The sequence below is a fragment of the Acinonyx jubatus genome, chromosome B2, assembly GCF_027475565.1.
Source record: "Acinonyx jubatus isolate Ajub_Pintada_27869175 chromosome B2, VMU_Ajub_asm_v1.0, whole genome shotgun sequence".
Taxonomy (NCBI): Eukaryota; Metazoa; Chordata; class Mammalia; order Carnivora; family Felidae; genus Acinonyx; species Acinonyx jubatus.
This window is the reverse complement of record NC_069385.1, coordinates 71,192,562-71,213,887: the sequence shown is the minus strand read 5'-3', so window position 1 is coordinate 71,213,887 and position 21,326 is coordinate 71,192,562. Positions and strand designations below refer to the sequence as shown.

General features: G+C 36.7%; 1 protein-coding gene across 4 annotated transcripts; it reads right to left on the bottom strand.

Moving 5' to 3' along the window:
• Positions 1 to 2,690: 2,690 nt before the first annotated feature.
• Positions 2,691 to 21,021, bottom strand: SRSF12 (serine and arginine rich splicing factor 12). Of its 4 annotated transcripts, none has more exons than XM_027057268.2 (5): positions 20,811 to 20,998; positions 12,375 to 12,479; positions 10,970 to 11,073; positions 10,674 to 10,815; positions 2,691 to 5,369 (listed from the first exon to the last, which is right to left on the bottom strand). In XM_027057268.2, exons 1-5 carry the CDS (start codon positions 20,873 to 20,875, stop codon positions 5,000 to 5,002), a joined length of 786 nt encoding a protein of 261 aa, XP_026913069.1. In that variant the 5' UTR covers positions 20,876 to 20,998; the 3' UTR covers positions 2,691 to 4,999. The 4 variants fall into 4 exon arrangements, with proteins under 4 accessions (XP_026913069.1, XP_026913070.1, XP_053078450.1 ...); XM_027057269.2 differs by lacking the exon at positions 20,811 to 20,998 and adding an exon at positions 20,357 to 20,585; XM_053222475.1 differs by lacking the exons at positions 12,375 to 12,479; positions 20,811 to 20,998 and adding an exon at positions 11,902 to 12,028 and having other exon boundaries at positions 10,970 to 11,081.
• Positions 21,022 to 21,326: the final 305 nt, after the last annotated feature.

The window sequence follows — 21,326 nt, the reverse complement described above, 5'->3', positions numbered from 1 at the left end:
TAGTATTCTTAATTCAGCTACATTTAATATTTTAAGGCCAAAATTTGAAGGTTTAGTGACAATGAGGAGTATCAATGCTTTTCTGCAAGGTTCTTTTGAAATTATATAAATATTTCACAATGTGTTAAAGTAATCTTAAATAACAATCCTTCTCATTTTTAAAATAATAAGATTGCCTATAGGGTGCCTGGATGGCTCAGTCAATTAAGCATCCACTCTTGATTTCGACTCAGGTCTTGATCTCACAGTCCATGCGATCAAGCCCCATGTGGGGCTCTGTGCTGACAGCGAGGAGCCTGCTTGGGATTTTCTCTCTCCTCTCTCACTCTCTGCCCCTCCCCTGATTGCATGCACTCTGTAAGTAAATAAATATTTTAAAAATATATAATACTGCCCAGAAGAGTCTGACCAGTTGTATAGCTTATGTCAATTTTGAAAAGGTCTTCAACAGACTACTGTTCTCAACTTGTAAAGTATTATTTTCACAAAGTAGATACTGCCTCACCAATGTAATAGAAATGATTCTTAATCCCTTCCCCTCAAAAAAGCCATTAAAATTTATTTACTTAATATTAACTTACTATTAAAAGAAGTTGGCTATCACTTGGGGCTTGGAAGACTATTTTATACTGAGATTTTTCTTGAAATTAAAGTCAACAGCATTTTAAGTCTATAGTATTAGGATAAGCTAAGAAAACTAGAATGTAGTTATTTCTTTAGGAAACAAGTGATCATCATAGCAAAGAATTCTGGTTTTCCTCAATCTAACTCTACTATACCCTTTCTAAAAAGTGCATAGGATTTAGGCATTTAGTTCATAGAAGTACACTCATAAACTAGAGTAGTAATTTTGCTTTGTGTTCCAATTACACTTTAAAAAAAAATTTTTTTTTAACGTTTATTTTTGACAGAGCATGAGAGTGGGGAGGGGCAGAGATAGAGGGAGACACAGAATCCGAAGCACGCTCCAGGCTCCGAGCTAGCAACACAGAGCCCGACGCGGGGCTCGAACTCACGAACCGTGAGATCACGACCTGAGCCAAAGTTGGGCACTTAACCAACTGAGCCACCCAGGCGCCCCCCAATTACACTTTTTTAAAAATTTTCTTTTTTGAGAGAGAAAATCTTAAGGCTCCACACTCAGGAAAGAGCCCAATGCAGGGCTTGATCCCACGACCCTGGGATCATGACCTGAGCCGAAATCAAGATTGGATGTTCAACCAACCGAGCCACCCAGGTACCCCAAGATATCCTCGATTTTAACTTGTAATCTATTTACTATAAACATGTAGGTTGGATACGGTGTTTTAAATTAAATGAACCATATACTTAAAATCACCTTTTATAAAACAGTAACCATCTATCTACTCACAAGTTGGTACTATTTCTTAAGTTCACAGTTGCAGTATATTCCTAGAATGTAAGACTCATATATCCCTTTACTCTAAACAGAATAAAAACATTATAATTTTGGAGGGAAAATACTACTGATGCGGTATAATAGTCTGTTTCCTATTTCAATCTTTTTTCCACAGGCTTCCTTTAAGTAAAAAAAAAAAAAAAAAATGGTACATCATTATTGTATTAACTTGAGATAAGTTGAATCAACCTGGAATATCTAACACTTCTGTCAGAGAATACATTTCTAAAAAGGCTTATTGATTCAATTATCTTTATATTCAATTTGCTTAACTTTATAGGTATACAAGACATACATTTTCCAGAGGGCCTAAACTGACCTCATAAACCAATGCCAGAGTTCACGATATGATCATAAATACCCCCATTCATCAAGGGAGTGATTTAGATGATAAGGTGTATAATCCTCATGTAATACTTGAAAGTGTCTTCTAGTCATCTGTAGATAAGTTATGAGTCCAAAATCCCTATCTCACTGAACCACTGGTCCTTAAATTCTTGGGAGTCATTGGCTTGTTTGAAAATCTACAGGGGATAGACCTAAAGCTTTGGTTCTACGATGCCAAATTAACATCTCTGCACCAGACCGTACTGCTTAAGTTACTAAGTATCATGTTGAGGGTAGAGTTTACATATATATTCAAAGCCCCTAAACCTGGGGCTTAAACTCACCACCCCAAGATCAAGAGTCACATTCTCTACCAACTGACCCAGCCAAGCGCCCCTAAGTAGCATATATTTATCTACATACAAATACTCCAAGTATTCTGTTTGGAAAATACTTAATTTTTAATTCTAAGAAATTACAATTTTAATATAGTTTAGAGGAAGTGTAAAAGTATTTCTAAATACTTCCTTTACATATTTACTAATTTTGCCTTTTGCAAAAAAGGGATGAGAATAAAGGCAGACATCCTTATTTGTAACATAATAGTATGTCTTAGAATAGTTGTATCTCAAGTAAACATTACAAATAATAAAGTCTTGAATTTATTTTCATTTAAAAGTAAGCTAGCCCAGTGACAAAGGTTAAATCCTAGGGTCCAAATAAAAAATCTGCCATATTCCACTGTTTGCAGCTACAAAATATCAACTCCTATATGGAAATTATTATTCATGAGGAGAAAGAAAACAAGCAGTTGTAGTGGCCAGTTTTATATTCTTTGACATTAACTTATCCTCCGATCCTGAACAAATGTAGATAGTGCCCCTATGCTAAACTTGAGAAGTACCTGAGTAAATATATTATCGTTAAAGAAAATGATCACAGATGTGTAAAACATTTGCTTTATTAACAATCTCACCCATAAGTATCCTCCCTTAAATGGTTCAAGAAACAATGCTATAACCAAAGTGAATCCTGAATAGAGATATACCCAGAAGACAATTTCTCAAGGAACTAGCACAAGTGTCGATTTCCACTAAGACACAGAACCCATTTTCACTTATAATCATTTATTTTCCTAATTCTATTTTCTCCTTTCCCTCTAAACATTATCTTAGTTTAGCATATTATCTGTCAAAGACTTCTTCCAAAAAGCATAACAGGGAGAGGCAGTGTGGAGTCCAGCCACCGACGACTCCCAAAATCTAATAGCTGTGTGACCTAATGCAATCACTGAACCTCTCTGCATCTCTCTTTCCTTATCTGCAGTGGTATTTATCTCATACAGCTGTTGTGATTATGAGTGAATCATATAAAACTTATAAAGCAGTGTCAAGTCAATGCTCAAAAAAGTCTGAACTATTATTCCAGTTTTTCCATCAAATCAAATAGGATCCTCCTAAGAAGCCTAAAGATTACAATGGAAAACCAAATCAGAGGTAAATCAAAGGATAAGCATGTTCAGAAACACTGCCATTATGAAAAAAATAAAAACAAGAAAAAAGAAATTGCTATATTAACTTTTTACTAAGATATAATTAAATGAAAAGTAAAGACACTATAATCAATTCTTACTTAGCATTTCAAATGATTGCGTATGTGTGTGGATAAACCCAAACACTTATTCAGAAAATATAAAACATTACTATTAATATTTGTCTGTTCTTTCTTTGGACTATCCTTTAGATTTTCAACAGTGCCATGTAATTTTATAACTAAATTTTATTACAGCTGAACACTTCAAAGAGTTGCAGTTTTGAAACAAATTCTACTATGATTAGAGAAAATGTATCCAGAAAGTACTGTACAGTATACATGAATTTATGGTACTTGTCCAAATATCACCAGCATATTATTTTGTAAAGTTGTTTCTTACATAGGGTCTAAAACGCAAAGAAAAATGGAATTTGTATTAAAAAAAAAATAGAAGCAACACTGGCTTCTATACGCCAAAAATAGAAGACAGATTTTTCTTATGCACTCTAGATACAAATATTAACTGTATGGACTGAGAACTTTTAATTTTCAATATAATTCAACAAAGTACACAAGTAGAACTCTATAAATATATTCCCTATAATAATCATATGCAAAACCATTTTATCACAAATACTACCAAAACCCTCTGAAAAACATAAACTACAAACACATTTTTAAAGAAATTCTCAGTTTTAACAACTACAAAAGCAATAATAAAGTTATTTGGTTTATAAAAATGAAGGGCAGTGTAAAGTAAATCTGAATACCACAAAGCTTATAGAGGATGCAGTCTTGAATTCCTTACTACAAGTTACTAAACACTTTAAAAAATAATAGGACTTATTCTACACAATTTAAAGTCTTGAGCTAGAGCTCTAAGAAGAAATTCAGTAGATGAAAAGTAGGTATGTAGAAATAATGTTATAAAATATGATTTTTATACAAAATGTACCACTACTCTTCAAATGTATAAGGCTTAATATGAGTATTTTTGGATTATGAGTGCTGTATACAAGTTTTAGAGTAGTCTCCAACCATTCAAAATTCAGTATTTTTTATATGTTTTGATATTTCTGAAGTGAATGAACACAGTACAGGATGTAATTTAATGTCAAGTTTATACTGTTCCACATGGTAAAAATAAAAGCTTTTTTGAGCTCAGGAGAGAATGTATCTTTTGAATTCTTGATCTCTATATAGATTCTTCTTTTAGGAATGTCAGAATTTTGTAATATGAACTAACAGCCACTAGGAATTGGTCCAAGTTTAAAGAGAAGATACAACAGAGACATAAGGTGTCAAATAGTTTAAGTCTTCCCTTTGCAATTATACAGTCATTATTTTTTACATGAAAGTAAAAGTGCTTTAAAGTAAAAAATCTTTATGTAAAATGTATCAGCATTACTAATACTTAATATCCAAGTAGAATTTTCTATATTAATTTCATTTTACCCATTTCTTTTGAAAAGTACCATTCTGCCACAAGGTAAACAAAAAATGGTCCATAAAATGGTGACATCAGACACATCATAATTTGTGGTATGGGCCCTTTAAATTGAGACCAAATCTTTATTAACCCAAAGCTAGAGAGACTTTATTTGTTGCACATGCCCAAAGTAACTCACATTTTCTATAAGCCTTGAAGAATTTTTATTTAGCATAATGAGAGGTTTAATGACTTATATTCAAGACTATGTAGCACTCTTCTGCTGCTGTTCACCAGCTGTTTTTATGATGATAACTCCGAGATCTGGAATGTGATCGAAAATGAGAGTGTTTTGCTGTTTGTGCTTTAGCTTCAGAATTGGTATACCCCTTGGGAGATTTACAAGGGGATCTTGCTATGGAGTCAGAATGTCTTCCATGTGATCTTGATTTGGTTCCTGAGCTAGTCTGCTTTTGAGGTGAACTTGATTGTGATTTTCCTATTGACTTGGATCTTTTTGGTAACGACTTGGACCTTGACCGTCCTCTAGAACCAGAATTCCTTCTTGGAGTTCTTGACTGCCTTGCTGAGGTAGACCGCCTTGGTAGTGATTTGGAGCGAGATTTAGATTGGCTATAAGAAAATCGCCTGTGTCGAGACCTGCAAATATCCATAATGTTAACAGTATATATTTCACACAAAAACATTTAATAGGTTTAGAAACAGCAACTTCAGGAATGTATACATTTTACATAATATTAATTATGATTTCACTGGATAAACTAAAAGAAACAATTTTAATTTTGCTATGCATGCTTTTAGTTCAAATGTAAGTACCAAGTCTGTAATATTTGTTATACTAGAATGTATGACCAAAAGATTTTTACTTTGCTAGATTTATCTTATGATACAGGTCAGTTCTGAAAAATGGCCTGCATAATAAATCTGGGTTATACAACTCCTAAGAGGTATGAAAATCTGAAGGGAAAAAAAGATTAAAAAAAAGACAGAGAGAAAGTAACTATTTAAAGTTTATTAAATAATGCTTATAAAAACCAAAACCAAAACCAAAACCAAATGCAGGACTTTTGAATCCCACCATGATAGAGCAACTTGTATTAGACTAATCTTCCCATGGAAAAGAAGCTAAACAACATTTATGAAACAACTGTTTAAAGGTATTAGAGAATAACCAACCAACCCTAGCAGAACTTGAGGGGTTACAAACCATGGCTCTTTTACAAAGACCATGTTCCAAATGTTGGCATGGTGGAACTGAACCCAAACAGAAAATGGCTATTTGACTAAGCATATTAACAGACAAATTAGGATTCAGGACTACCAAAATGGTTGGGACTACAGAGGCAAAATCTCAGAAATGAGAAAATGGCAGACAAGAAATCTCCTAAAATTTGCCTACAAATTCTCTTCAAGTCACTGGCCATCTTTTAAGCTGTGCACATAAAGGATGAGACTCCTAGAGGTCAAGAAAAATAGCAGTTGGAAGATTCAAGAATTAAGATGAAATTCTATCAGACACACAGTGCTGGGGAGAGAGGCTGGAGTTCAACCCCCAAAAGGTCAAAGAGCCTTGAGTAACAACCCAGGCTTTCAATTAAGAACCCAGAAGGGCCATATCCTACCGATCAGTCTTAATGCCTCAAACAAGCCTTGAAAAGATCAAGGTGATCTGCCAATACTCCTCCACCTACTAGAAGAAACTTCCTTTGGAGGATATCATCCAAAGCACTGCAAGTTTTCATCGACGATGTTCAACATCCAATAAAGAAATCCATGAAATACGTCAAAAATAGATAAAAATGACTAAAAGCTAAGGAAATACAAGACAAAAAAAAAAAAACAAAAACAGACCCAAAGTAATTTGGATATTGGCATTATTCAGACAGGAATTTTTAAAAATAACTATGACTGATGTGTTCAAGAAAATAAGAAGACAGGCAAAACAGATTAAAAAATGGAGAAATTCAACAGAATATTGGAATCTGTAGAAAGAAACAAATGGACATTTTAAGAGCTGAAAATATATATCTGAAATGTAAAAGTCACTAACTAGATAAATTTAACAGCAATCTATATACAGAAGAAAAAGTGAACTGAACTATAAAACAGATTATTAGAAAAACATATATACTGAAACACAATGAGAGAAAAGGAATTTTAAGAAATCCAGAACAAAGCCTAAGAGATATGTACTACACAGTCACACAGCCAAAAAGAAAAAATGGATGAGGCAGAAGCCATATTTGAAGAGATAATAGCCTAATATTTTCCCAAACTAATGAAAAGCATCAACTCACAATTTCAAGCAGCTCAGTAAACCCTGGAGAATAAGATACATTACCTGTAAAGGAGCAACATTAAGACTGACAGCTGACTATAAATATCAAGAAACGATAGAGTAATTTTTTTTTCTTTTGCTTATATAACAAAGGTTTTATTACTTTCCCAGTCGGCTTCTTAATGCATTTAACAAGTAACATTCTTGATAGAATAATTTTAAGTGTTTGTTTATTTTGGAGAGAAAGAATGTGAGTAAGGGAAGGGCAGAGAGAGGGAGACAGAGGATCGAAAGCAGGTTCCATGCCGAGAGCGCAGAGCCCAATGTGGGGCTCGAACTCACAAATCGAACTCACAAATCGTGAGATCAAGACCTGAGCTGAAATCAAGAATAAGACTCAAGTGACTGAGCCACCCAGGTGCCCCACTAGTTTGTTTTTTTATCCATATCCACTAAAGACAAAATAAGAGACCTCTTTTTAGTCTAAGATAATAGCACTTATACTATATTTACTTATAGTATATGTTAGGCTTATACATACACTACTTCATTCATACGCATGCACATATGCACACACAAAATCTGATCCTTATGAATGTCATGAGAACTAGGTAAGATTTGCATTCTTTATACTATAATTTTACAAATGGAAAAAACTGAGGTCAGAGAGATCAAGCAATGATCTTATGATGAGTACAAAGCAAAACAGCATTGTTACAAGATGTGGTTCTTTCTATTCCTGATACTTCATGATGATTTGGGATAATTGATGGACATTTTTTTTTAAACTATAACCTAGTTTTTAAATGTTTTATTTATATTTAAGACTGAGAGCACAAGTGGGGGAGGGACAGAGAAAAAAGGGGACAAAGGATCCGAAGCAGGCTTTGCAATGACAGCAGTGAGCCCTATGTGGGGCTCAAACTCACGAACTGGGAGATCATGACCTGACCGAAGTCAGACACTCAAACAACTAAACCACCCAGGCGCCCCAATAGACATTGTTAAATTTTCTCCAGCTAAGTGTTATACTTTACTTTTACTAGAAGGCATAAAATGATGTGAATATTTGCCGTTTTTTGATTAATCAGGAGAAAAACTGGTTAACTATGGCTTTAATACATTTGGGAAACAACTGACATTCCTAATGAATAAAATGGGCAATTTACTTTTCTTTTTTCTTTCACAAACTTGTCTTCTTCACAAGGGCCAATGGATATTAAGTTACAACAGTGTTGCGTTAGGCACAATATTATACCTCCTTTAATCTTTGATATAAACATCATTTAAAAATAAGTAAATAAATAATTCATTCATTTTATACATACCACCTGTATCATTTTAAACTTATGCTAAAATGTATATGTATAGTTTCTACATATGTATAGTTATATGTATACATATATAACCTATATGTGTATAGTATATAAATATAAAATTCATAGTAATATAAACTGTTGAACATTACTCCCTTATATCCTCCGTAAAGTCAGAAGCAGTACCACTGTTATCAGTGTGGCTTTCCTATATATAAGGCATGTAAAAGTTTTTTAAAATCTTGATTTGCTTTCGCTATGTTTTAAGTTCTATTAATATAATTTTGTATTTTAAATATAGAAACTATACATCCAGAGCTAAATCTCAAATAATCAATCAATGGGAAAATGGCTTTCCCTTAGCCACGGACAAACTTGACTGTTCTCCATAGATGCAAAGGAGGTTTTATATTCTTATACTATCAGAGAAAATATGATAAAAGAGATCATGTTCCAGATAGGACTGTTTCTAAATATTTCTTCACCAATCTCGGTAATGGCTCAATCCTGACTGGGTTTTCCTGGATTATAAAAGGTGCTTAGGGCTTCCTCCCTGCTTCATGCCTCCCTAAGGATGGGCCAAATCAACATATTTGTTCACACACAAGGAGAGGTACTGAACTGATACGTAAGATTCTAGAGCCCTGACAGGGCCATATTTTCTAGCAATCAGGATTCCTGGATATTAAAAACTCATAGAAGGTAGATGTAGTTCTCACTTCCTATCTTTGACTTCCACTTGGCTGGAGGGATTGGAGCCAGGTCACTCCACAGTCTTGTTTTTAAATCTGGGAACCTGGGGCAAAGATTAACTCTCTAGCTCTGGTACATATACCATACACTGCGCTTTTTCTTGGCTAGGCTCTTGGAGTTGAGGAACGGAGGGATCAGAGTGAAAGTGAGCAGCCCTGGTGATCTTTGATCTGAAGTTATATGGGCCTATATAGAGTTTAGGTGTACTACATGTGGCCCAGGAGCGCTCTTATTTCTCACAGAAAAAAGGATATTCGTATAAATGCTGATCATTTTTTTTACATTTTTTAAACGTTTATTTATCTTTGAGAGAGAGACAAGGATGAGCAGGGGAGGGGCAGAGAGAGAGGAAGACACAGAATCTGAAGCAGACTCCAGGCTCCGAGCTGTCAGCACAGAGCTGGATGCAGGGCTCAAACTCATGGACCATGAGATCATGGCCTAAGCTGAAGTCAGATGCTTAACCGACTGAGCCACCCAGGTGCCTCTTTTTTTTTTTTTTAAAAGTAAACTCTACACTTGGCACCTGGGTGGCTCAGTCGATTAAGCGTCCGACTCCGGCTCAGGTCATGATCTCATGGTTTGTGGGTTCGAGCCCCGTGTCAGGCTCTGTGCTGACATGGACCCTGCTTGGGATTCTGTGTCTCCCTCTCTCTCTGCTCTTCCCCCATTCATGTTCTGTCTCTCTCTCCTCCAAAAATAAATAAACATTAAAAAAAAAAAAAAAAGTAAACTCTACACCCAACATGAGGCTCAAACTTATGACCCCAAGATCAACAGCAAGAGTTGCATGTTCCACTGACTGAACCCCAATGCTGATCATTCTTAAAGAAAATTTACCTTAAAATTCTACATGTCTATGAAAAAATTACAGCACTAAAACTCAAGATAAATACAATTATTTAATAATTTAAGAATGCTAATACAATTTCAGTTATTATTTAAATAACTTCAAGTTAATTAATTTTCATTGTGTTTTACTATTTTTTTAATTATTTTTTATTATTAGTGATTTACTATTATTCTAACAGAAACAAAGTCCTGGCTAGCAATATAAATAACCTGCAAATATCTTTTTCTGAAAAAACTTACTATTTTCATGTCTTCTTAGAATAGTACCATACTTATAATTTGTTTTTGAAAATAATTTACCTTTTATAAATATATTGATTTACATTAATTTTAAGTTCAATCTCCTGTCACAAGTGATTATATTTCTTATGAGTTTTTAGTCATCCCGAACTTAAATTCTTAATTATTCTGTTCAGTTAAGAAAATTTTATTTTTTTTAATTCCACTTTATATGTCAAGTATACATTTTAAAATTTTTTGTTTTTTCTTCAGTACATATTACTTTTCTATTTAAAAAGCTTAAAATTAAGTCTGTCATGAAATAAAAACACTGGAAGGTACCCAATATACCCAAGTTAAATAACAATACACTTCAAATAGAGAGGAGCATATCGTTTTTAAAAAAGTTGACCTTTATGTATATTATACAAAATGATTCTGAGGCCTGTTTTTGAAAACCCTTTAAAATGTTTTCCAGAAAAAGTAGAAAATTAAGTTTTCAATCCTCCTGTATTTTGTACTCACTCTTTAAGGCTATCAGATCGTCTCCTATTTCTTCCCCATGAAGAGCTTCTACTTCGAGTTCTCCTTTGGCTGGGGCTTCTTGACCGCCTATGATCACTTGGAGAACAAGGGTGACGTTCTTTTGATTTCATTTGGCCTGGTGCTAGAATACGAAATAATTTATTACCTGAAAACCTCAGTAACAGCTATTCAAATAGTATTCTTTTCTGAAAGAATTTAAAATAAAAAAAAAAAATCTGTCAGAGCTAAAACTCATTCTGCTGAATAAACAAGATCTAATGTTTAGTCACACTTACTTTTTCGATCACCTTGTGCAAACTGTATTTCAATTTGACGGCCACATACCCACTTTCTATTGAGGTTATAAAGAGCATCTTCAGCATCGCGAACATCTTCAAATATGACTAGCTGTTAAGGATACTTTGAACGTCAGATATCAAGTAAAAATATTATTTTTATCGAATTATTTACATGTGACATGAAATTAATAGGAAAAAACAACTCCAACTTATTAAGCTCACATCTTATATGTATATATATAATCAGAAATTTCACTTTTATTATGAAAACAAAATGTCCCCTTATGATTTAGAAGAATCTATCTAAAAGTAAGAACAGAAACAAACGTGTAACTACACTTCTAATGCACACATTAGTGTAGCTGCAGTATGCATTTATAATGTGAAAGAACATGTTATGAGAAAAAAATAAGTCCAACACTGGCTAGGATTAAAAAAAAAAATTGTTTAGGCTCTCCCTTCTTTCAGGTAAAAGATTCATCAGGTTTTTCAGCATACAGAAGCCTTTATTCTGAAATTATAATTACTCTTTCACTAAAAGGCTTTTTGATTATGACATTTAGGAAAAATTACTTACTATAAACAAAACTGCAAAGATACATGTAACTTAAAATATTACACCTTTGAAAATGATATTTACTTTTGAACCTACTATTTTAAAATACTTTTATGTTTTTATTACTTGGGATATAATTATAAAAAAAACACAAAGCAATCTGTGAACATCTGGAGTTACATATATTGGTTTGTAATACCCCACTAAACTTCCTTACCTACGTAAATTATATATTAAACCTAACTAAAATGGAAATAAACTATAGAAAATGACTAGCTGTTTTTCAAGAGGTTGTTCACTGGTTTAATTTTTTAAAAATAGAAAACAAAAAAAGCTCAAGAAACGCAATACAAAATGAGACTTTGGCAATTACCTCAATGTCACTTGATCTTGAACCTTGACCTTTACTCTTTAAGGCTTGCAAGATGGACTTTATAAGAGACGCAGAACCAACAAAATCAGACTTGGCTTTGACTCTGGAACTCTGAATAAATGTAGGAAAGCCGAAGTCTCAACCTGGTGTTGGCTTTGTCTTTTGCTTGATAAAGACTTCCCCTCTTCCAGGTCTTTATATCTGTGTCCACCCTCCCTCTTTACTCCTTGATGCTTGAACTTTAGGTGCCTTTTTTCTCGCCTGCTTGGTTTATGCTTGGATTCTAGCTAACAGGTTGGTTCAAACTGGGGGGTGCTTGCCAGCTACTGTGGACTGCTTTAGATTTTCTGAGATAGAGAAATAAACACATTTAATTAGGCAATATTAATCTCATAACATATGCTCCTGAATACACATGCATATCTGCACAGATATACAGTACATTCACATGCACACAGTAAAACAAAGGATATTGAACATAAGCAAATCCTCTTGGGCGGCGGGTGTAGAAGTCAAGTGGAATGTAAACGTCTACTATAGGGCCATAGCGACCAAACTCACGGCGCAAGTCCTCAGGCCTGAAGTGTTTTAGAAATAAGGCAAAGAAATATGAATAGCTGGATTAAAATATTTTGCCTACGGAAATCCAGTTGAAACCTTCAAAAGAAAGTATTATCTAGACCAGTATTATCTAAAATTGTTGTAACAATCACCCAGGGTTTAGGAAGGAGGAAAAAAGAAAGCAAATCCTCAGGCCTCACTTGTAGAGATTCTGATTTAAAAGATCTGCATTAGGGGCTGGAAATCTGTATTTTTATAAGCACTCCAGGTGGCTGTTCGGATTGGGGAAAAAATGACCAAGGAAAGTTATTATCCATCTTTGAAAGTGACTTTTATTAAAAGAGATTTCAATTGTCAATATAAAAAGTTCTGTTAACTATTTCATTAAGAACACATTCATTTGCCTCACTATAATTTCACGTTTATGTTAATTTTGTTTTCAGATGGCAAGGATTAGCTGCTAAAGAAGTCCTAAAATTATTTCTCAGGCTTTACAGAAAACTGTTTTACTATTAAACATAAAGCAAAATAACTACCATATTCTTAAATTTGATAAGTATTTTTAAACCTCCTATATGCCTTCTACTGTGACAGGTACTAAAAGGGGGACACCAAAGGAATATTTAGCTTATTTGTCTTCATGGAGCAACAACTTAAACTGAAGAGACAGAATACTTAGCATTTATAGCTGACAATTAGAGTACATTTACAATCCAGCTACTGTTCACCTTAATGCTAACAATTTTATGGTTGTTTAAAGGTGAGGGCACAGACAGATGAATTCGCCTAAGGTCAGCAAGCCAGCATATGATAGAACTAGAATCAAACATCCACAACCTGACACTCGTCTGTGTTCTGAATCACTGCACCATACCGCCTCATGGAGATGTTAGAGATTCAGCATCAAGCTATGAGCGCAAAACATGGCCCAGAAGAAATAAGAGTCCTTCAAAACATATTATGCAGAAAGAAGACTCAAGATGACTGCAAAGCTGCTAGCTTGGGCAAATGGAAGAAAGACAGTGTCCGTGACAAAAATTAGATAGCTGGAAAAGAGAAGTTAGATTGATGAGGGAGGAGAGAGGCAAAAGAAATGCTGGATTTGAGGTGATGGCCGAACATCCGTAAGAGCTCTGTAAACAGGGGGCCTGGCTGGCTCAGTAGGTAGAGCCTGTAACTCTTGATCTCGGGGTTGTGAGTTCGAGCCCGATGTTGGGTGTAGAGATCACTCAAAAAAAGAAAATAAAATCTTTAAAAAAAAGAGTTCTGTAAACAACTGAAAATTATTATTAAATAAATTTATTTTCAAGACTAAAAGTCAGTGATTAAAGCTAGAGATGTGAATTCACCACACAGTGCAACTGACATGACATCCTTTATTGTACTTTTTTTCATTTAATACTTATTATAAAATGTTTAATTGTCTGCCTTCCCTGAAACTATTTTCTTTGGAGGGTAGTGACAATGTCTTTCTTTCATTTACTCATTCAACAAATACTTACTGAGCACCTACTCTGGCCAGCCTGTAGCGATGTGATGGAGAACAACATTCCTGCTGCCAGCCTTGTGATGGAGAACACAAGACAACAGGGTAATGACTCTCAGCCCTTCCTGAGTATTTGAATCATTTGTGAAGGAGATGTTATAAAAACAGGTACTCCAGCCTGATGCATTAACCTTGGACACAATTAGTACTTCCCCTGGTGGGCCCCAGGTAGGTTTAGTTTTTTTAAGGGTTTCACAGGCAATTCTGAGAATCAGGGTTGAGAATCCCTTTTAAAGCAGGTGTCTTCACCAGTGTACCTAGCATTGTTGCTTGGCACAAAGTAGGCACTCAAAATATTGAGTTACCATTTAATAGTCAAGGAGACTGAGAATGAGAGAAGTTACCTTGCCCAGAGGTACCTATAGCCAGCAGCAAAGCTAGACTTCAAATGAATTTTCTGAGGCAACCAATCCCTTCAACAAATGTGAGTGCCTGACAGGAAAAGGATCCTAGATGGTGTAATGGAGGTTGGGGCAATGTGTGTCACGGAGGCTTGGAATCCCAGAAGCCAAGGGTGACAGAAATCTGAAGAAGCCAAACTTCCAAAAGAGCTGGCTCCCATTGTCACCACTGCCACAGCTATTAGCTGTTGTTTTGCTCTCATTTTTGTATTTTTGGTGTCATCTATTTTGACATTCAGAAAATAGAGAATACAATAAACACTTATGTATCCACCAAGATTCATTATATCTCAATATGTGTCATCATTTTCAGTAATTTTTTTAGAAACAAGATGTATTATTCTATCTTAGAGACAATCATTGGTGTTTATTATTCCTCTGCATAACTTTGTATTTTTACTGTAAATTAATATATCCCTAATTACGTGTTTTTGTATATGTCAAACTTCATATAAATGGTATCAGACTATTTATATAATTTTACTCCTTCTCCTCCCTTGAAATTTCTCTATGTAGCCCTAGTTCACTCATTTTAACTCTGTATTGGTATTATCAATAAATCACAATTTACTTATTCATCTTTCTGTGGATAAACATTTAAGATGCTATCTGTTTTTTAAACTGCAAACTACGCTGCAGCATATGTTCTGATACAAGTGCCATGCAGAGCTCTGCTAGATTCCTGGGATGCATCACAATGCAACTGGTAGGCCGGAGAGCATGCTGATCTTCAGCTTCTACTGAACTACATGAAGAGAACTACATGTTCTCCAAAGTGACCAAATCAATCTATACTCCTCAAAACCTACATAAGAATTCCACTGCTCCACCTCTCATTAACATTTTTAATTCTTGTCATCCTGAAGCATATAAAGTGAATGGGTATCTTAATGTTTTAATTTTAATTTACCTAACAACCAGTTAGGTGCAACATATTTTCATGTGTTATGGGTCAGTTGTTTCCTGTTAATACCTACCAGCAGTATTTCTGGGTTAAAGAGGATGTGTAATTTTTATGTACTGTAATTTTTATGAAACTGCCACAGTCCTGCAAAGTGGCTGTGCCATTTTATACTCCCACCCACAATGTATGAGTTTCAGTTAGGCTAATCTTTGTTAGCACTTTCTAGGTTGTCAGATTTTTGGTTTTTTTGTTTTTTATCTTAGCCATTGAAGTGGGAGTTAAGTGGAATCTCACTGTGGTGGTTTTTTTCAGTTTAATGTTTATTTACCTTGTGAGAGAAGAGCAAGGGGAAGGGGAAGAAAGAGGGAGAGAGAATCCCAAGCAGACTTGGTCGCTGTCAGCACAGAGCCCTACATGGGGCTTGATCTCACTAACAGTGAGATCATGACCTGAGCCTGAATAAAGTTGGATACTTAACCAACTGAGCCACCCAGGAGCCCTCTCACTGTGGTTTTAATTTGCACTTCCAAATCACAAATGATCTCAAGCACTTTTTCATGTGCTAATTTTCCTTGTGAAGTGTCTATTGGAGCTTTCTGCCCATTTTTAATGTTTGTCTCTTTTATTATTGAGTTGTAAAAGTTCTTTACATATTCTGAAAAAAAGTCCTCTGTATTGCTTTGTGTATGTTTTGTGAATATTTTCTCTCAGTCTGTAGCATGGCTATTTACTCTCTTAATAGCATTTCTTTTTTTAAAAAAAAAAATTTTTTTTTTAACGTTTTTATTTATTTTTGAGACAGGGAGAGACAGAGCATGAACGGGGGAGGGTCAGAGAGAGGGAGACACAGAATCTGAAACAGGCTCCAGGCTCTGAGCTGTCAGCAGAGCCCGATGTGGGACTCGAACTCATGGACCGCGAGATCGTGACCTGAGTCGAAGTCGGCCGCTTAACCGACTGAGCCACCCAGGTGCCCCAATAGCATTTCTTAATGAACAAGAATTTTAAATTAGAGAAATCTAATTTTTCAATATTCTTTTTTCTTTTATGGTAATTGCTTTCTTTGCCCTATAAGAAATCTTTGCCTATCCCCAGGTCATAAAGACATTCTTCTATGTTTTCTTCTAAAAGCTTTATTTTGTTATCTTTTCCATTTCAATTGATGATCCAGCTCAAACTGTGATGTGAAGTAGAGGCTGCAGTTCATTTTCCCCAGTATGCGCTGTCCATTTGTTGAAAAGATTTTCCTTTTTCCTTTTTCCACTGGTACCTTTGTTAAACATCAGCTGACTCTGTAAGTGTGGATTATTTATCGACTCTCTATTCTGTTCTATTAATCTATTTGTCCATCCTTAGGCCAATATCACACTGTCTTGATTACTATATATTTTTAGTAGGTCTTATGTCAGGTAAGTCTTCCAACTTCAGTGATCTTTTTCTAGATTATTTTGGCTAGTCTAGATCCTTTCCATATCAATATATTTTAGAATTAACTTGTCAGTTCCTATTTCATGTATTTTTCAAATTTATTTATTATTTTTTTTAGTAATCTCTACATCCAACATGGGGCTTGAATTCACAATCCCAACATCAAGAGTTGCACACTCTGACTGAGCCAGCCAGGTGCCTCTGGCTGATCAGGAATGTCTTGAATCTATAATATAATCAGTTTGGGGAGAACTGATAACTTAGCATTTTGTTTTCGAATCCAAGAACATGGTATATCAATTTATGTTGTCTTCTTTCTCTTGGCACTATATTGTAGTTTTTTGTGTAAAGGTTTTTATTACATGTTTTGTTGTTGTTCTTGTTAAACTTATTTCTAAGTCTGTTTTTTGATACTAAGGCAAATGAAATTGTTTTAAAATTTTCGTTTTCAACTATTTACTGCTAATATATAGAAATAGATTTTTCATAAGTGTATCTGGTATTCTGATAACTTACTAACTCATTACTTAAGGTTTACATAAACATGTCACCTAAGAATAGGGACAAGTTTTGCTTCTATCTTTATAATTTTTATGTTTTTTATTTATTTTTCTTCCCTTGTTACACTGGTTAGGGCCTGCAACAAAATGATGAATTGAGGTTGTAAGAGTGGGCATGTTTGGCTTGTTTTGATCTTAGGGGGAAAACATTCGGCTTTTACCATTAAGTATCTTGTTAGCTATAGGCTTTTCATAGGTACCCTTTATTGGGCTGGGGAAGTTCCCTTCTATTCCAGTTTGCTGACACTTTTTCTCATGAATCTTGCTGAATTCTGTTTAATGCTTTTTCTGTATCACCATCAATATCAATATAGTCTCATACACACTGTAACCAAAGAATGCTACTAATTATGTCAAACGAGGTACTTGACGGTTGCTTCCCAACCTAACATGATGTTATGCATCAAAATGAGAATGTTATATTTGGGATTTGGACATTACTTTGTTCCATTAGAAAACTATATCTGACATTTAAAAAAATTATTCTTCTACATAGTGCAAAAGCAAAGATATTAAAAGTAATATTCTTCCTGAACCAGATCTTGTTTCACCAGTGAAAAGAAAAATAATACAAATTAAAACAGCATGAAATGTATTTAAAAAAATTTTTTAAAGTTTAAAAAAAAATTTTAAAGTAATCTCTACACCCAACGCGAGACTCAAACCTATAACCGTGAGATCAAGAGTCACATGCCCCACTGATTATGCTAACCAAGCACCCTAAAATGTATTTTTCTTTCTTTAGTTTTTTTTTTTTTTAACATTTATTTATTACTGAGAGACAGAGAGACACAGAGCGTGAGCAGGGGAGGGGCAGAGAGAGGAGACACAGAATCTGAAGCAGGCTCCAGGCTCTGAGCTGTCAGCACAGAGCCCGACGCAGAGCTCGAACTCACAAACTGTGAGATCATGACCTGAGCCGAAGTCGGTCACCTAACCAACTGAGCCACCCAACCGCCCCAAGTCTTTCTTTAGTTTTGATACTCAATTTCATTCCAAAAAAAATTTAAGCTAAGCCATAATACCTTTTAATGTCTTGTGCTTTATGGCACATATTAAAATGGCTACTGCAAAGAAGCATTTAAAAAAAATTTTTTTAAGTTTATTTATTTTGTGTGAGAGAGAGCACACGGGAGAGGGAGAGAGAGGGAGAGAGAGACAATCCCAAGCAGGCTTTGCACTGTCAGCACAGAGCCCAATGTGGGGCCTGAACTCACGAACCGTGAGATCATGACCTGAGCTGAAGTCAAAAGAGGGATGCTTAACCGAATGAGTCACCTAGGTACCCCTTTTTAAAATTTTTTAAAAGTTTGTATTATTTATTTTGTGTGTGTGTGTGTGTGTGTGAGAGAGAGAGAGAGAGAGAGCGAGCGAGCACACACATGGGAGGGGCACAAAGAAGTATTTTAAATAAAATTTGGCTTTGTTATAGTTGCCACATTACCAGTTAACTTACACTGCATGCCACCCTGTACAAAAAAGCTTTTAATATAGTTTACACGTAATGATTCTACCTTCACAAAACTACTCAGCAGCTGGGCAATTTTAGGTAAGAAACTTAATTTCTCCAAGCCTCAGTTTCTAATCTGTGAAATGGGATTAATAAAGAACATACATTACAGGGTTATTGGGAAAATCTAGTAAGATAATATATGCAAAATGTTTAGTACAGTGTTTAACACATAGTGAATACTCAACAAATGTCAGCGATTATTATTCCATTAATACAAATCTAGATGATTGCCCCCAGTGGCAGTACTAAAAAGTGGTGAAAAAACTGGAAAAAGAAATCAATAAATCTCAATTTTCAGTCTTGATTACTCATGGTGATTATCTAGATCAGAAAACATGTGTCATGTGATGTGTTTTATTTGGCCTTAAGGTGTGCTGAAACATAAAACTGCCAATATTTTACAGCTTTTAAATCTACAAAAACAGGAATCTCATATAATTCAATTTAATAAATGCCAGCATTTTGAAACAGAGTTTACACAAACACAGGTTTCTGTTTCTTTAGAAAATTAGGACTTTGTGGCAACAAGTCCAAATGTCTATGTAGTCATTAGCTGCAGCTAGTATTACCAGTTGCCATCCCCTTTATATGGCCTGAGTTCTTTTCTATTTGCTACAATCCACACCATCCTATTGTGCCTTATAACCCAACAACTTTACTCATTCATATTACCCTGGCTAGCCCCTGTGGCTACTGGAATTGGAAACCTCTCTCTCTCTCTTTTTTGTAGACACACTAGAGAGACTAGATGCTTATTTAGTATTCAGGTGGTCTTTAACTGTGGCATTTTTTTTTTTACTCTACCCAAATTATAAATATTTGTTTTCTATGTATTGATAAACAGGTTGAGAGGAGAAATATAAACACACGCATCTTTTAGATGTCATTAAGGTATATTAGCCCACACTCTATAATTGTGACATACATAATAGTAGGGATCAAATAAAAAACTACTGAACATTTACTCCTCAAAGGTAAACGACAATGATTACTCCAGATGGCTCTGGAGTCAAGGGCTCCAATATTTGAATATCTGAAGCCATTAAGCCCCAGTTAAATCATTAAAACTATTAAGCTTCAGGTTTTCCTTGTGTATTATAAAGATGATATTGCATACCTAAAAAGGTTGAGCGGCAAATAAATTAGGTAAAACCAGTGAAATGGAAACGTCTATTTATGCCCCTATCCCACCCTCTATCATTCATTCCCTCTGGCTCCTGTTAAGGGAGAAAGTGCTTTATGATGAAGAGGTCATTCCTTAATACTTATGTTTAAGCACTATGTAGGCAAGAATTCTCAAGGCGGGGAGGGGGATGTGTGGACCGAGAGCATCTCACTGGACCAGGGAAGTCTATCCAAACCGTTATCATGGGTGTTTACACTGCACTCTGAACTTTATAGAAAAACATAAATCTCTTTCACTGAAGCCATCCTTTGTATTGTGCAGCAAAATGTAACCAGCATCCCTTGTAAGTAGACCACACTCAGAATGGGAAGAGTAAGGCCCAAGGTACTACGCATTATTTTATAATACGTTCTCACCATCCCCAATTCCTCTTCATCTAGGACACAAGACGCGCAGCTTTATCGGGGCACGGCGACAAAGGAGTCGAATCGCAGGCACTGGCCCGAGGGAAAACACTCTCGGCCAGGGGCGGGGAGGCACCCTGGCTACAGGGAAAGCAGAAGCCTGCGCGCCGCGGGTCCTCAAGCAGAGGATGGGCACCGATCTCCCGGGCGCGGGGCCCGGCCCCGGGGGTGCGCTGCGCCGGGGCGGAACGCCGGCCGGGAGAGGGGAGGCGCGAGTCCCGCCCCGGCCTGGAGCAGCCCGAGGGTTCGCACCGCTCCCGGGAAGGGCGCCTCCGCGGAAAGCACAGGCCCAGCCAGAGGCCGGGCAGGCGCCGGGCACAGCCGGGGGCCGCGACCCGGCTCCGCGACGCTGCCGTTACCCGGCCCCTCCCCCGCGCGCCAACCTGCGGCCGCAGCCGCCGCTCACCTGGTGGCGTCTGCGACGTTCCTGACGAACAGGGAGGTGTTGGGGGGCCTCGTGTAGCGCGACATGGCCGCTTCCTCCGTTGCCTTTGGGCGTGCCCGCGGCCGCCAGGCTCGCTCCGTTTCTCGCAGTCGCCGCTGCCGCCACAGCAGCTCCGCCGGCCCCCGGCGCGACCCCCTCCCCTCGGCCTCGGCCCCGCGAGCGCGCAGCCGCAGAGGCGGGCGCGGGGCGGGGGGGCGCTGCGCGGCGCGAGCTTGTCCGTGCAGACCGCGCGGGGGCGGAGCCCGAGCCGAGGGGATCCGGGGAGGGGGAGGCGCGGGGTCCTGAAGATCCCGGGAATCCGAGGAGGGGGCGGTGCTGGGGTCCGCCAAGGTCCGGGGAGGGGGCTGTGCGGGAGTCCCGGGGTCCGAAGAGATCCGGGGAGAAGACGGCGCGGGGTCCCGCAGACCGAGGGAATCTGAGAAGAAAGGGGCGGCGCAAGAGAGGATCCGGGAGGGGGCGGTGTGGAAGGGTCCCAGG

What these genes read in the sequence shown, in the direction of transcription:
- SRSF12 (XM_027057268.2), bottom strand. Translation starts at nt 20,875, where the DNA reads ATGTCGCGCTACACGAGGCCCCCCAACACCTCCCTGTTCGTCAGGAAC. An exon ending in AGAGGATTTGCTTATGTTCA is followed by an intron (nt 11,074 to 12,374) that starts ATATCCTTTGTT and finishes ACAGCTAGTCAT; the next exon opens with ATTTGAAGATGTTCGCGATG. An exon ending in TGCACAAGGTGATCGAAAAA is followed by an intron (nt 10,816 to 10,969) that starts GTAAGTGTGACT and finishes TTCGTATTCTAG; the next exon opens with CACCAGGCCAAATGAAATCA.